Source organism: Cladophialophora yegresii (assembly GCF_000585515.1).
Source record: "Cladophialophora yegresii CBS 114405 chromosome Unknown aczIN-supercont1.2, whole genome shotgun sequence".
Classification (NCBI taxonomy): domain Eukaryota; kingdom Fungi; phylum Ascomycota; class Eurotiomycetes; order Chaetothyriales; family Herpotrichiellaceae; genus Cladophialophora; species Cladophialophora yegresii.
In genome coordinates this window covers 2,485,119-2,500,917 of record NW_006913046.1, presented here as the reverse complement: position 1 = coordinate 2,500,917, position 15,799 = coordinate 2,485,119, and the positions used below count along the sequence as shown (strand labels likewise).

The window sequence follows — 15,799 nt, the reverse complement described above, 5'->3', positions numbered from 1 at the left end:
AACGAGAAAGAAGTGTCAGACAATGTAGCAGCAGTCAAGCAGTAGTTGTTACAGTTAGAGAATGTGGGCTTGGCGATGTTTGGCAGGCACGGCGAATTTGTTCCCTGTGTCCCCTGGCGACTAGTCACTCCTACCGAGACACGCTTGAGCTTGACCAATGCAAAGAATATCGTTTGCAGCTGCAGAGATACCCATACGACAGATGCAAACTATCCAAGAAGAGCTTGTTGTTACGAACTTACATGATCTACCGCAGAGACAATTTGCCCTGTTCAGGATGTCCGAAGACACAAGAGCCCATCTCCTATTGTTTGGACTGTCTCCGTAGATCTCTATCTGCTTCCTAGTTAAGACTGTGCGAGGACTTTCGAGCTTCACAGTAGGTAGAAGCTCAAAGACGTGGTAGCACACTGATAAAGCTTCCCTCATTGGCATGGCTGAATGCTAATGGAAGTGGTGGGCGGGTTTGCGAGCACGAGCGAGACGACGCACGTTCCCTTCCTTGGACGTAGCGGAAGTAGTATTGTCAGGGCCGTTGCATGACAGCTACAAAGAAGAGATCGCTCGAAGATTATGTATTTAAGTTGCTTAATCTCTGAGACTTGAATGAATTTCCATTTCCTGTTGAAGGACTGAAGCTGCCGCACAGAGCCAATGACCACCAGACCCGTTGAAGGACTGGAAACTGCCGCACACGGCTAATGGCCATCATCTCCATAAGCAAAACTGCAAGCGGGCCAACCGTAAAACACACTATGAAAGAGTAGAGTAGGATACAAGACCATCAGCCTCTAGGGCCCCAATGAAAGCCCAAGCAAGAATTGACCAACGCAACCAGCGATGCTGGCAGAGAAATACAAGCCCCATACTGGGACCCTTTTGCCACCGAGAAAAGGAAACCTGACGCCGGATCTGCCATGAACGAAACCACCCGTCGCTGCGAACTCCTGCAGCAAATTCTGCAGAGCAGCAAATTCTGCAGAGCAGCAAATTCTGCAGAGCAGCAAATTCTGCATAGCAGCAAATCCATGCTGGTAATGGGCATGTGCTGCCACCCTATCAAAGTGCACATGATCACAAGAATTGATGCTCATCAAGCTCGTCGACTGTCTCATCGCCAGGATCATTGCCGTTGTCCCATTGTTGCTGCCAATGAGTTTGCTCGCCAGTAGGCCAGGGCTGGGTCTGCTGCTCGTATGGTAGCTGATTAGCGAGCATCTGCTGTGCAAATGCGGAGTTCGGCTGCTGAAGCATCTGTGATCCGTCTAACATGCCACCGCCGAAGTTGTAGTTCGGGGTCGTGCCGTACGGAAAAGTAGGCATCTGCTGCATAGCCTGTGGATACTCCTGTACTTGCGCTTGATGGCCGTTGTAGGGGGTAGAAGCATTGGGATTGATTGTGCTGGCGTATGTATTCTGCTGAAAGGCAGGATTTCCTGCATACTGCTTATTGTATTGAGAGACAGGAGGCGGATAGGACGGCTGAGCGTTGTATGTGGATTGATTTCCGTGCTGCTCATGGGTGCCAAAAGCGCCAGGAGTGCCGTGACCAAGGAGAGACTCATGAGTCGCTAGAGCCTGCGGCTGTGCCGACATGCCTCCTAGAGACTGACTCCGTCGAGACCCAGCACTTTCAGCTAGGGATCCTGCTCTAGCTGAAGTCTTACGAGGGGGAGCCTGCATTGATTTGCGCTTGCGACCTGTGCTGTTCTTGCCTCGAGCCTTGTTCCCATCACCGTCGCCGGACGGACCTGCTGTATCTCCTTCTCCTGGCTTGGACCGTGCTGACCATCTATTGTTCCAATTGGTGCGGACTTCATCTAGAGTGCCTAAGGACTCGTATTCAGTCGTCCCGTCGGCGTCAGAGCCGAGCTTTGGTCGAAGAAGCTTGAAATTCTTCCATGGCTCTCCTGATTTCTCGGCCCCATCTGTCCCGACTCCAACTAGCATCTCCATATCCCTAGGACCAGTGGCTAGACCGTAATTCGGCAGGCAGTTGCTATTGTCGACAATGCCATCGGCTCTTTCAAATAGAAGACTCTCCCGGGGTGGGTTGTATGGACGGAGGTGGGTGTCTTGACGACCCTGAATTTTGACTTCACGATACACGAGCTTAAGACGCTTCCCGCTCTCGTGCTCGAACAGATCGCCTTCCTGGAACGCGGCGACTTCGGGGTCTTGATATGCCATTTTAGAGAATTTGACGTCGCTGGCAGTAGTCTGCTTGAAGATCCTGTATTGCTTCGAGTCAGTAGCTTGCTTATCAAGCATTGTATAAACAGTGATGGTTACAGCAGCTAACAAGAGCACGTCATGTTCTCGAGAGGTTCGAAGCCAGACTCGGCAGAGAGACGAGGACACTCACTTTGATTCGCGTCGGTCTGTGGTGTTATCTGGCGCATGAGCCCCAGGACTGATTTCTTGGGCCATTAGAGCAAGCTGTAGCTGTCAAATAAGGACACCAGGAGCACAGAAGGGGTTGCTAGGAACTGGAACTCGCAAGCGTTGGCAGCCACGGAGGCAAGACGAATCGAGGAAAATAAAGAGGGAAGACAATGAATGGGCGTAACGTAGAATCAACCGCACACGAAGCCAAGTTTTGTAGTGCGGGCCTACTGGGGCGCGCAAGGTCTGGAATTGTTATTGTTTGTGAAGTAAATCACGTAGGTTTTAGCTGGATGTCATATGGTGATTGCTGGCGAAGCGCACTTCGCGGTCTGCTGCACGAAAGCATAGAGAGCAGAAGCCTCCGGAATGACTAGGTCCCATACGCGACAGGAGTCTCTACCACCCGCCACTATTCCAGGGCAGGGTCGTGGAAGGCAGAGACAAGCGTGAATGGAAGGACCACCAAATACCCCTTTGTCAATTCTGAACCTAGTCTTTGACTTGCAGAGCCCCTTGAGCCAGGCTCCCGCATTGTCCCCAATGCCACTTGTAATCTTGGGGCCGTTCGATATGACGTGTTAAGACCCCTGGGGGGAATGGATCGCGAGGATCGGGCGGTTTGTGCTGCTGTTAATCCCCAGCTGTGGAAATTGTAGTATCTGTGGATCGGAAAGAGAGAAGCCACAACGAGGAACGCCAGCCCAAATCCCAGCCACTAGGTCTGTTGCTGTCGCCAACGTCCTCGGCGAGTAGCTGCTGCTGTTAGGATGCAGATGCATTGGCTGCGCCGGCTTCAATTCGTAAGGCGGATCGATCAGCAGGACGCTCGTTGGAAGTCAGCCGCAGGACCGTAGTTTGAAATGCTTATAGGGGATCATATTTGGCAGATATTGGCGGACTTCGGTTGTAACAATATGCGAAGTTTGACTGGACCGGTGTTTTGTGGCGGCCCAGAGCAAGAGGCTGCTGCTTCATGACTGAGCCCGAGGGATTCCTGACATGAGGACCGAGAAGAGCTGCTCGTAGAGGTGTGGGTGGCTGGGTTTTGAGACTGGTCGTAATAGGGGACGTGGTAGGCCACTATCCGCGCAAAAGTTGCCTTGTCACCGCCCATGCCACAGCTCTGGAAGGATTTCCAGGCACAGAGGGACCAGCAGAGAATGGGGAGACACGTCTGTCTTACGTGTGCATATGTATATCTATGTAGGGAAAAAACAGACGAGTGGCTGGGCTGGAGAGAAGAAGGTATCTGCAGGGGAAAGGCCTTATCAGGTATCGTTGCAAGCGAGGCATGATCCGCTCGCAAGCAATGGGCAGACGCAGAAAGGTGTTTTTGACTGACCATTTGCAAAAGAAAGCGCTCGGATCAGACCTGACAATGTTCCATGATCATACGCGCATTCTTGCGGTAATGCAACATGATCCCGAACCTGGCCTGATCTCTCACTCAAGGGCTCCTTCGGTCGACGCGACTCTAGATGCTTGCGCTCATGGATTCTTTGAGCGAGAAGGCTGAGCAAGTAATGTTTGGTTCTGCTAAGATTGGAGTGCCGAAGTCTCAGTAAACAGCCGCTCCCGTTTTGGCCGTCAAGCTCCACGTCTTCATTTGCGGTACTGTTGACAAGGGCATCGTGCGCTGTTTGGCTTCAGCCACAGGATTCGACTTCTGTCCATCGTGGGGAGATCGCGCCAGCAGTGGTACAAGTAGGTCGATGTGCGATAATACTATTCATGAGCCGAATTGTTGAAAGTATGTGTGGCACCCATATAGAACACTGTGGGATACTTTGCGACTCTATCCGGAGGACATGATGGACACAGAGGGTTCTGGGACAGACGGGACTATATAGTTGCAGAAGCCTATATAAACAATACAGTATCTTATAAAGGGGTATAGTCTACTCCGTATAACACCCCCTGAACAGCCTCTGGGCGCCGTCTACCTAAACCAACCCTCGGGTAACCTTCCCAGTAGCAACCTTGCTCTACAGAAGTGACGTCTTGTACTTGAACCAAGGAGGAAGCTCAACCGAGTGAATCAGCGGCTACTGCCGGCGCTAGTGTCCGCGCGGTGATGAAAGCGTGTCCATAAGAGACGGTACAACTTGTTGCGCTGGAGTTGTTGCAGAAACGTCAGTAGAAAGAAAGACAGACTAACCGACGAGATGATTAAATCAACGCAGATAGCCAGGCTAGATGGTGAGTGTCCGACGACTGCTCTCCGCAGGTCACCAGGAAAAGACGACTGACCGCACGACTCCTGCACAGGCCTCATGCTAGCGGCCTCGGTGGATGACGAGCAGGTACGCATTTTTCCACTCCGAGTCCACGAGCGTGAGGCTGACCGAAGGACTTACAGGTCGAGACGGAGCTGGCCGAGGTCAAGTCGCAGGCGAAGATGATCTTCAGGCGGCTGAACCGCAACTCGGAGCAGCAAGCCAGCATCGAGTCTGGACAATACACGTTGCAGTGAGGCAACAAGCTAGACTGTATGTGTCTGGACCCACGAGACTGACATCTTCCCCGACAGCTATATCATCCAGGACTCGGTGTGCTTCCTTTGTATATGCGACCGATCCTATCCGCGGAAACTTGCGTTTACCTACCTCTCGGACCTTGCTCAAGAGTTCACCACCGTCTACCCCTCACAACAATATCTTTCCGCGACATTGCGCCCTTACGCGTTTGTCGAGTTTGACACATTTATACAGCGGACGAAGAAGACATACCAAGACAGTCGTGCGAGCGCAAACCTGGACAAGCTGAACGACGAGCTAAAGGATGTCACCAAAGTCATGACCAAGAATATTGAGGATCTTCTGTACCGCGGGGACAGTCTCGAACGAATGGGCGAGATGAGTGGACGGTTACGAGAAGACAGCAAGAAATACAGGAAAGCGGCGGTCAGGATAAATTGGGAGCTGATGCTGAAACAGTACGGGCCGTTTGTTGGGGTTGGTCTGATCGTGTTGTTTTTCCTCATCTGGAGATTCTGGTAGATGAGCGTCGGGGGAATCGAACAAATTGCATGGCGGACAAAGGGGTGACCAGTCACAGCGGCGAGCGCATGATATCCTGTGGCGGGGCCAATGCTTGGATGATCCTCGAGCTCAGGCTTCCTGGGGAACACGAACGACAATGATCTGACGTTCAGATCTCATCTTCTTCCTCGTCGAAGTCGTCTTCAACACCCATGTCATACAAGATCCTCCCACCCTCACCTCCGCCACCCGCCTTCTGAGCATCAAAGTACGGCAATACCACGCCCTCGCGCTCCAAGCGCTGCCTCTCCGTCAACCCTAGCTCAAAGGTCATACCCGACAAATCTTGATCCTCGTCCGCCCCCTCCTCCTTCGGCTTGCGAAACTGAGGATGATCGTCCAACAAAATGACCGTGTCCCGATATGCCTGGGCCCCGCCTGCCCTTCCGGCTGTCGCTCCTGTTGGCAAAAAGAACCACTCCCTTACACCCCGCCCGCTCTTCCTCCGATGCTCTAGTTCCAACACGATTCCTTTCTCACCAGGCGTCATATTGGCCACTGCTCTCGGCTTCAGCCCGATTATTACACCTTCGATCTCCCCAGACAGACCAAACGACGGCGAGGCAAGCGATTTTGCCAGTGCAGCTTTCTCGGCCAGCAGTATGGCCAGTGAGTGGACTGTGATGACGGTTGTCGCGAGGTAAGACAGAAGCGATAGCGGTGACGGACTGTACCCCTGCTGGGGTCCAGCGCTCGGAGAGGGTAGAGGAACATCAGTATGATAGACCGTGACCAAGGAGACCTGGGGCGGCTGTCTCTGCTCCTGCTCGGAACTGCTTGACTGCAAGGCCTGTGGCTGAAGAAGCGACGAGAGAAAAGCCGTCAAGTTGAGATCAGATGCCGGATCCGCTGAAAGCGAGGCCAAGATCGTCATCGAGTCCAGAATCACAAGAACCCCTGGCGATGATAGGATCAGCGTAGAACACAGAAGAAACCCACTCAGAAGCAGAAACAGAAATGCAAACAGAATCACAAGCAAAAACATGATACCCATACATACTCTTCCCAAGATTTCGTTTCACAATATCTGCGAACTCTCGCGCAATATCCCTCTGCCATTGCCATCTTGATGCTGAAGTTCTCGCGCCGCTCAAATCGTGCCCGTGCCCCCAAGGGAGGAAATAATCCACATTCTCAGGCTTCACGACCGTCTCAAACGCCAGAAACACCGTAGTCACCGGTACCTGTTTCGACAACTTCGCGCGCCGCAGGTACTCGCGTAGCAGCGGCCGCGCCGGTTGCTCCAACGTATCGAGCACAAGCGTAAAGGGTGAGGCTTGCGACTGTTGCGAGAGAAGTTTGGATATTAATAGTAGGTTGTGTGTCCTTCGGTGGTGGAGGTTCGTGTGTGCCATTTTCGATCGTCCGTGACTGTGACGACACGAAGACCAATGCCAACAATAACTGACACGAGAGTGCGAGATTGTGGTTTCCTTCGCCGGTCAATATCAATATCAATTACGATGGTCTGTGGTGTCTATGATAATGGCTTGGGAAGGTGAGTGCAAACTTGAAGCTGGTGATACATAGGAGGTCAGCCTCGTGGTGCTGGCAAGCCTTGCTCCCGCCACGCCTGCAGGCCTTGTGAGCTTGTGTGCGCGTTGGTCTCTGAATCGTGCCGTATACGGGGGCTCGGCTTGAGTGCCTAATATGGAAATGCTTGGCGGGGGCATAGACGACGAACTGAATAATTATCCTTTTTTTGCTTGCTCGATTCTCAGTTATTAGAGCTTCTCGTGGACCTGGGGTGCTCCCCTTCTTTCTTTGGTCAATAGTTCCAGGCAAGCTGATGCAGAAGTCGGGCAGCATTCTTTCGTCTTCCAAAGCAATGGCACGGCTCATGCTCCGTTTGACTTTATGACTTCTCGAGGACACGGCGGTACGGCGCTATTTTTCCGCAGTGTCGGCACGCACGCCAATGCTGGGGACGTGTTTCCCTCCGTGAATACAAGCCGGCAAAGTCGGTTGGATCCAGCTTGAACCAGCAAGTGAGCGGAGTACCAGATTGAAAAGGCGTCGGGTGTGCGAGCCCGCGTCAAGTATCTCGAACCGGCTCTATGATCATGATTGACGTTTATCTGCGGCGCGGTGCGACATCTGCATGTTTACACTAGGTACTTCCGCACAACGTCAACCACTACGGTGGGTAGAGGCAATAAGAACGAAGAATCTTGGTGTCACAGGGCAGAGAAACTCTCGCATCAGGACTTGATCAACTGGATCAATAGCCACGGTGTACGAAATGAGGTCGTTCAGCTGATTTGTTTACGGTTGCAATTATGGCTGCAGGTTTAACTCCAGAACGCCAGAACTCTAGTAGATCAAATACCCCTCCAGTAGCCACTTATACCTCCACGATCTTTGTCTCAGAAGGCATATTCCACTTTTCCACCGACCATTTCTTCTTGCGCACGTCGTCGCGATAGGTGCCCCACGGAAGGTTACGTCCCCAGAGGCGGCGCGGTCGTCGAGCATGTGCTAGAGCCTTACCATCTTGCGCGGCTTCGGGATCGCTGCGCAAATCGGCCGCCAATGCATTGACACTGCTCTCGTGCAGCAGAATGGCTGACCCGAGCAGACCGGTCGGCTCTTCGAACAGCGAAGTCTCGTTGTTGACGAGATCGACGGCAATCCACACCGTTAGCACCGCCAGGACCGCTAGAGTGCTCAGCAGGACGTTGGCGATCGAGTCGACCACCACGAGGCGCATCGTCGGGATGCTCAACGAGCCCTGGACTGTGCTTTCGGCCGTGGCGCCTCCACCCGCCTGCCACAAGAAACTGCTCACCATGACGGCATGGGCGGCCGTGAAGAGCACGGACGTCGCATTCAGCATGGCGCGTGGGTTAAAGGACGATCGAGGCGCCTGCTTCCTCGCGTGCGCCAATATAAGGCGGCCAAAATTTGTCGCCGACGTCGTTGCGGTGTCGTCGAGGATGCTTGGCTGGTGGAGTTGCCGTTCGAAGTTCTGGTAGTAAACAGGCATGGGGTTGTCTAGGGGTTGAAGCCCGTGCTCATGCTCCTGGAAACTGTTAATGACGGCAGAAGAACCGTCCAACGTGTATGTGACGTTCAGGGTCCCCGAATGTTTGAAGTACGCCGTCCTGCAAGACAGGACCGTCACTTCCGAGGGCTTGATCGTGTCAGGGTCGGGTGTGTGGGCAGCCAGGACGAACAAACGGCTCAAACCTGCGTCTAGGCTGCAGCTCACATTTGAGAATGTCTGTACGTAGTTCTGGAACCCGGCCGTTGCGATGATGAGAGTAGGAGAGAAGTCACAGCCGTGGTCCTGTGCGCCGAAGTCCCACCCGGTCCCATCATCTGTCTGTGTAAAGACGTACTCTGCCTTCGCGAGGGACCGACACTGTAGACGTGCCGAATATGCAGTGGTGTCCGCCAGGTAGGCCGCCAGTATGCTTGGTTTCAGAGACATTGGGGGTCTATCGAAGCTCTGAAAGCTCATGTTGGATGTGGTCCAGGCTGGGAACAATCCGCCGTACACTAGCGTGCTCGACACCACATCCAGTACCGGAGTCAGGTCTGAATCATACCCAAAGTCATAGGGCTGGAATGTCGAGCTGAGATGTGTCAATGTGGTGTCAACCATAGGCACAATGTTGGCGATGAGAAGGTGCGATGCTAAGGAGCTCAGAAACAGGCTTATGAGCAAAGCTGCGAGAAAGCTCACACCCAGCATCCAATGCCTGTTCCGGAATGCTGCCAAGGGCCGGACTGCTGCGACTTTGCTGCGATAGTCAAGCAGGATCGAGGTTTTGGTGTCTGCGCCCCCGGGCCGCCTCAATGCGACGAAAGGCTGCCTCTCGCCCCGAGAGTCGATGATTGCTGCGAAATACAAGCCGAATATCTGGAATATGAGCACCGGGAAGAAGGTCCACCACAAGCTTTGCCCCACTGGATAGTTCAGAACAGTGTTCGTCGAGTCGGACACGTCGGCAAGGCCACGCTTGGAGTGCGAGACAATCTTGATGGCGGTGATGCCGCCTATGAGACCCAGGTCGGAGAGCAAGAAGCCCAGTAAGCCATGGGGCGTCAACCAAAATGTCGTCCATTCCTTTGGTTTGCTCTTGGTGTAGAATCGCCAGAAACGCCGGATGAAGGTGCCCTGGGGAGCCTGACTCTGTGGGCCATTTGGCAGTGTAGTCTGGGGTGGTGGGTGGTTGCTAGTACTTGTGGGCACAGCCGTGCTTTGAGACGTTCCAGAGGTAACGGTATTCTGTTGAATAGTCGGCGGCAGAGGCGTGGCAGGTGCCGCATGCGTTGCGTTAGAGGTAGCAGGTGGAACAGCTGGTAGAGTGCTGAGGTGAATTGGTGGTTGTGGCTGGCCAGAGATCACAAGGCGTGACGCGGTTGATCCTGTTGCCTGTGATGAAGGAGGTGTGGTCGTCGAGGTTCCTGATGTTGATGAGTTGCTGGCGCCAGCTGGGCTCCCAGCAGCCTGGTTGACAGGAGGTGTCTGTGCCGATGACATGACGAGTTCGCTTGTGTGGAGTCGAATGGGACCGAGATAAGTCAATAGTCAATGGTCACGCGTTAGCACAATTGCCATGCAAATAGACGTGGGAGGGATGGCGAATACCTGTTCAAATACAGCTTCTGTACTTCAGCCTTTGTATTCGAGGCCCTCTCTCGCCAGTCAGGACGGCACTAAAGACAAGGGTCACCATGAGCGTAGGCAGTCTGCCTCGATGAGTGGAAGTGCAACAAAGCCACGGTCCGCAACATTGGTTCTGGGGATTGATCGTTCATCCCATGGCAAGGCGCACCAGAGGGATCTTGCTCTGGCCAATCTCCTTCTCGGCTGAAGGGCGCTTCCCAGTGGCGTCCAAGCCATGAATGACCGTATCTGCCCTGATTGGATGCTCCTCGAGACAGCTTCAGGCTGCAGCTTCTTGCCAAGCAGCACAGGGGGTTGAGTTCGCCTAGGTCGTGCCACTCCCTGGCATCTGAGGATCCCGTCATACCTTTGAGAGCCATGTTTCCAGCTGCCACGAGTTCAAGGAATTGGTAAGGCGGAATCCTGACCATGGGCTCACGCAAATGCCGCATCGATGCTCATTGAGATAAAGCTCAACACGTCTGCCTTGGACATCAATTCTCGTGCCTCAATTCGCACTCGTCCCCAACTGCTGAGAATTCTCCCACCTGAACACTATGATCACGGCATTCCTGGGCTTATGCTGGGCCATCCCAGCCTTTGCGCAAGTAACTCAGATAACCAAATGCTGGTCTGGCACCACCACATACGCCACAACTCTGCCTGCATGCAACAAATTTGCAAGCTCGCATTCGAAGTGTTTTGCGCTGCCTGGCCCCACCTCGGTCGACACGCCGGCCTTCAAAAACTGCATTTGTGATCAGAAGTTCTTCGACCTGATCATCGAGTATGTAATATGTATAATGTTCACAAGGCGTGTCCGCTGGACAGCCCACTTCTGACCGTGCTGCAGTTGCCAAAGTGAAACACGTCTGTGCTTGGAATCGCTCGAAGAAGACAGCTCGGCACAGCAGGCGGTTGCGAATTGGCACAAGCAATGCAACACGTGGATCGACTTCAAAGTCACCACGCCAATATTGTCGACTCCGTCAATTACCCTCGCTCCCGAAGCAGAATGTAATGCCATCGCAAGCGTGTGCAAGATTGGAGGCGATTTGACCCAGTCTTGCAAGCAACTGTATGGGTCTTACACAAATCTGCTCGCGCACCCCAAGCTGCAGACCTGCCTTTGTAAGCCAAGCATACTATCCATGGAGTCGCGATGCATTGTCGACGGGAATATGATATGCAAGACCAAGGCGGCGTCAGTAGCCGATCTCGACCTATGGGGGGAATGTCCTGTAAGACAACACGAGCAATCCCAGGCGTCGGCGCGTCACTAATGTCCTGTTCACAGTTGACCGCACGCCCAACTGCTGCTCGGGTCGAAGCCAGGGCAACAACCCCTCCAGCCCTACCAGAGGTGAGATCCTGGTATGCATAAACGTGGAAGGAGGCCTGCGGCTGAAACGGAGAAATGTGCAGGGACTTGCGACTCGTTACTCGTATTTGGGTTGGCGGTCATGGTGGCGGTTCGCTGGTCTCTGCCTACTTTTGTCATCAATAGCTTCGTTTGGTCCCATAGTGCAATGTGGGTAATTCCGAGAGCCCTACGGCCTTCGCAAAACCATATGTGCGGCAGTGATAATGCTCAATTTGCATTGATAGCCTTTCGATCCCATTCCAAAGCTGAGGCTGAAATTGTGTATGTGCACACTCCACAATGCCCAGTCAAGCCTCAGAAGTTGTGTTGTGGCGAGAAGCTTGGATGAGCTTCGCTACCGGCTCCAAATGGGGAACTGGCTTCATGCAAGCTGCGAGACTACAGCTTCGTCACACAGCCGCTGTTCTCGATTCGTCTTCTTGCATTTCAGCTCCTCGCTTTCTCGAGCTCCATTCTCAAGAGTTCCTGTCGTTTCGAGAGAAACTCGAGTCCTTGGTTGTGCTCCTAGAACTGCCTCATCCTACCACCCTTTCTGTCGAAGCCTCAGCCTGATTGTCCTGGTCAAAATTGAGGTAACAGAAGATGTGGTCCAGGAAATCTGGACATCCATTTCATGGCCAATGCTCAAAGTCCGGGCGTGGTCCCGTGTCGGATGCAGCGCCGCTATTTTGCAAGCCAGCACAGCACCCTCTGTTGAGAAGTGCAAGAGCACCTTCCAGGACTACTGCAGCCAGATCGCCTACGGTCCTTGTCTAATTGACTTAGCCAAAAGCTGCACATTTGCCTTGCTGCCGTGGACAGTCCTCTGGTCTTCAACAAGCGTATCGTTGACAGCAACTACATGCCGACGGTAAAGTTCTACATGTCTTGATGGTCCTGCTTTCGGATCACAAGCTGGAATGCCGTAGAAGGCAAGATCCTGCTGTGTTGTCCCAGGACTAATAGAAACATTCTCGTGTCTGAAGTAAAGGGCGGTTCCATTCTGAGTCGTGCTCAAGCGACTGCCCACGAACGCTCGATGGCGTTGGGGATCCCCCGAAAGATACTCAACGGAGTCATTGAACGGCTCTAGGCCAGTAGGAAATACCGGCTGACCGTAGACTTCGATGTCTTGTCCGCGTTCGATAGCGGCGGAGATGAAAAGCGTATGAGCCACTTTATCCTGGACAGCGGTGCTATTCACGAAAAGTGGGTAGCTGAAGGTTTGAGAGTAACCACTTGACGACACTGCGCTGCCATTGGTATGCTGTACCGTCGTTTGCGTGACACCGTAGTCGGATATATAGTCCCAATTGGAATATGTAAGTGATTGCCGCCACGAAACTGTTTTGATGCCTTTGGAAGTCTCCACTTGTGATAAGACGCTCAAGTTGCGAGTTACGTCGATGACATTCGTCAGCGTTTGGTTGGTGCCATTTGAATCTAGACCGACCTCAGCGAAGAGCTTCAGGGAAGGTACAGGCGCAGCGAGGGTAGGGACTGTTCCAGTAGTGATCGATCCAGCGTGGTCGAGCCAGATGAATATCTTCCCTGTAATGACCTAGAGGCTGTGAGTACGATCCGTAATGTCTGTTGTTCGGCTTACCCAATAGCTGCCCACAGTCTGAGAGAGCTGACTCTTGCCTTGCCCGTCGTCATCGATGCCGACCACCCTGATTTCGAAAGCGTGGCTTTCGCCATCACACAGCAGGGGCAGCCAAGGTGTCATATCAATTTCATTTTCGGGAATGTCGAATGTGTCAATACCCACAATGGGTCTCCATAAGCCGGGCACAACGCCACCAGTGAAGACTACTGGAAATGGCCACACAACACCCGCCAATTGCCCGTCGATCAGGAGCTGGATTTCCCGGAATGGCGCGTGACTGGGAAGGGGGTCTGGCCCAAACGTAAGGGTGTTCGAGGAGAAGACGTTGGAGTACCAGAACTCTACGCGCAAATGGTCAAAAGGGCGGTATACCAACCTGAGAGACTGACGCACCTTCGTCCATCTGCCCAGTGGCAGCAACTGTGAACACTGCACGTTCCACATTTCGCGGCAGCACGATGCTGTCTCCCACTGTAACGTGGGGATAGTGTGAAGGATTCTCAAAAGTAACCGCGCTTCGCTTGTTTGGTACCGGAACAATAATATCTGCGGGATCTACTGTGGTAACCGATTGAAAGAACGTCGCCTCCAAGGTCACATTGAACGGAGAAGTGTAATTCTCGTTTATGAGGTTGCCAAGGTCAAAGACCAGCTGTTGAGGCTTGACGAAAAGAGACAGGAGATGAGACACGTCCTTCAGGTGCGTCCAGCTAGGGGCAAGTCAGCACTGTTCAAGAGAGGGGAATGTGCCTGCCATACATAATGCCAGCATGTGTAGGTTCAGCTGTACTGGTTCGCCAGATTTCGACATCCCCTAGATAAGCCACCGCCAGGCGATCAAATTGTCTTCCAGCGGCTTCAACGGTGAGATTCAGCGTGACATGGTTGAAAGAGCATTCCGGCGGTGTATAAGAACCGATGGACGGGTCACCGTAGCTGTTGCCGAACGAATGGACCATTAGTGTTTGAGTGGCCAAACAACCATGTTTGCGGATGTCGGCCGCTACTGGTAGTGCCTGGTCATTGTTGAGCGACCTCGTCTGTGGCACAGCCTGTGGCGCCAGGAGAGGTGGTGAAACCTGGAATACTCGCAGAACCGAGGATGTAGCAGCAGCGGCAACCGCGTGTTCAAGGACTCGCATATCTGCCTTGCAGGGGCGAAGGAGATCTTATAACGCAGGCGAGACCGGCCAACGCTCAAGCTGCGACACCGGGGGCTCTCGCTCCGCGACCCGGGCCAGGCTGGTACCACTAGAAGTGACGCGAGCTTCAGGTTGCTCGATAAATCGAATCGTTACGCCGCGCAAGTACCTGAGACAGTTGCGAGATTTTCCATGTCATGTTAACACAAGCATAGCACCACCTCGACGCAGTCAGAGGATTCTGCGTGGTCCCAATGCGTTGGACACGAGGTTCCCGGAGGATGATTGCGAAATCATAGTTCAGATAAGCCTGCTTGAGCTGTTAATTACAATGAGTAAATATTCAGATGTCGCGCGGTTGCTTGATGATCCACCGTATTTCGCGGATCCCAGATGGCTTCAACATCTCATCTCGTCTGTTCTGCCAGATTCATTCCTGCGGTGTTTAAGCAACTCCATGTTGCAGGCTCGCTATGGCGCCCGTATCTGCAATCGAATACCTCACTAACCCACTAGTCACCGCCGACCAGCTCATAAAGCTCAAAACACTCGACGACGAAGATGCCCCCTCGATTAGATTCGCTCAATTCCAGCTCACTTCGGCCGCGGGCATCCTCCTCCAGCTCAGCCAAGAAGTCATTGCGCACGCCATAATTCTGCTGCAGCGCTTCCTTGTGTCCAGCCGACCAGGAGACCGAGAAGGGTTTAGTCACAAAGCCTACACAGCAGCCTCGATCCACCTCGCTGCAAAGATCTCCGCAACACCAGTGTCGCCTCGATCAGTGATCAATGTCTACACCTACTTGATGTCAAAAAGTTCACCTCTGAGGTTGGTTAACCCAGATGGTGCTCCCTTGGAGAGCCGACCTCAAGACTATTATGTATCAGAAGGGACATACGAAAGAGAAAGACAGAGGCTGTTTGTCTGCGAAAGCATGATATTGGCGGGCATTGGCTTCGATACCCGAGTCGCCCTGCCATACACGTTAGCCTTGACATATATGCAAGCTTTAGGGGTTTCGTCGACGAAGCTTGCACAAAGAGTCTTCGAGCACTTAAACGCCGGTTTACTCTCTCCTCAGCTGTTATACCTCACCCATCAACCGAACGCGCTTGCCGTGGGAGCATTATATCTGGCGGCACGAGAGATTGGTGCTAAACTGGTCGAACAGAACTGGTGGGAAGTCTTCGACGTTAATAGAGAAGACCTAGGGTTTCTCGTTCTATCATACGGGAGCGTTGCCAATTTCGCCGAAGCAGAAGCGTCGAAGTGGAAACAAAAGTCTTTGATTCTGGACTGAGCTCAAAAGAACCGAAAGCACGTTACATGTCGGACTGTGTAAGCGACAGCACGCTCCGCTCAACCGGACTACCCATCTTCAGTGTTAGAACTGTCATTCACGTCCACTCCAGGAATCTAATCTCTCCTGTCACTCGAGCTCGATCTCGACGAGTTCATCATCGTTGACCCGCTCGTCGTCTCTGGCCTCTGACATCATGCGCCTGTGCGTGTGATACGGAGATTTGTGTGAGTGAGTGAGTACGTAATGGGTCAGGTAAGGGTGAACCAGCAACGGCCTACACACGAGGAAAGAGGACGCTCAGATAGTGGAGAGAATTGTTTACAGCTTGGGCTGGGCG

The 15,799-nt window shown here is 53.1% G+C and overlaps 6 protein-coding genes across 6 annotated transcripts; 2 read left to right on the top strand and 4 right to left on the bottom strand.

Moving 5' to 3' along the window:
* Positions 1-1,074: 1,074 nt before the first annotated feature.
* A1O7_02832 (uncharacterized protein) lies at positions 1,075-2,190 on the bottom strand (the record flags this gene model as incomplete). The annotated part of the gene is made up of 1 exon (XM_007756861.1): positions 1,075-2,190. One exon carries the CDS (start codon positions 2,188-2,190, stop codon positions 1,075-1,077), a length of 1,116 nt encoding a protein of 371 aa, XP_007755051.1.
* Positions 2,191-4,553: 2,363 nt separating this feature from the next.
* Positions 4,554-5,387, top strand: A1O7_02831 (vesicle transporter SEC22; the record flags this gene model as incomplete). The annotated part of the gene is made up of 4 exons (XM_007756860.1): positions 4,554-4,587; positions 4,657-4,691; positions 4,748-4,857; positions 4,919-5,387. The coding sequence occupies 4 exons, from the start codon at positions 4,554-4,556 to the stop codon at positions 5,385-5,387; spliced, it is 648 nt and encodes a 215-aa protein (XP_007755050.1).
* A 151-nt stretch (positions 5,388-5,538) lies between these two features.
* On the bottom strand, positions 5,539-6,784 carry A1O7_02830 (uncharacterized protein; the record flags this gene model as incomplete). Its single annotated transcript, XM_007756859.1, has 2 exons — positions 5,539-6,326; positions 6,430-6,784. The coding sequence occupies 2 exons, from the start codon at positions 6,782-6,784 to the stop codon at positions 5,539-5,541; spliced, it is 1,143 nt and encodes a 380-aa protein (XP_007755049.1).
* Positions 6,785-7,773: 989 nt separating this feature from the next.
* A1O7_02829 (uncharacterized protein) lies at positions 7,774-9,918 on the bottom strand (the record flags this gene model as incomplete). The annotated part of the gene is made up of 1 exon (XM_007756858.1): positions 7,774-9,918. The coding sequence occupies one exon, from the start codon at positions 9,916-9,918 to the stop codon at positions 7,774-7,776; it is 2,145 nt and encodes a 714-aa protein (XP_007755048.1).
* A 2,249-nt stretch (positions 9,919-12,167) lies between these two features.
* Positions 12,168-13,975, bottom strand: A1O7_02828 (uncharacterized protein; the record flags this gene model as incomplete). The annotated part of the gene is made up of 4 exons (XM_007756857.1): positions 12,168-12,968; positions 13,014-13,357; positions 13,410-13,726; positions 13,776-13,975. The coding sequence occupies 4 exons, from the start codon at positions 13,973-13,975 to the stop codon at positions 12,168-12,170; spliced, it is 1,662 nt and encodes a 553-aa protein (XP_007755047.1).
* Positions 13,976-14,631: 656 nt separating this feature from the next.
* Positions 14,632-15,459, top strand: A1O7_02827 (uncharacterized protein; the record flags this gene model as incomplete). Its single annotated transcript, XM_007756856.1, has 1 exon — positions 14,632-15,459. One exon carries the CDS (start codon positions 14,632-14,634, stop codon positions 15,457-15,459), a length of 828 nt encoding a protein of 275 aa, XP_007755046.1.
* Between the last annotated feature and the right edge of the window lie 340 nt (positions 15,460-15,799).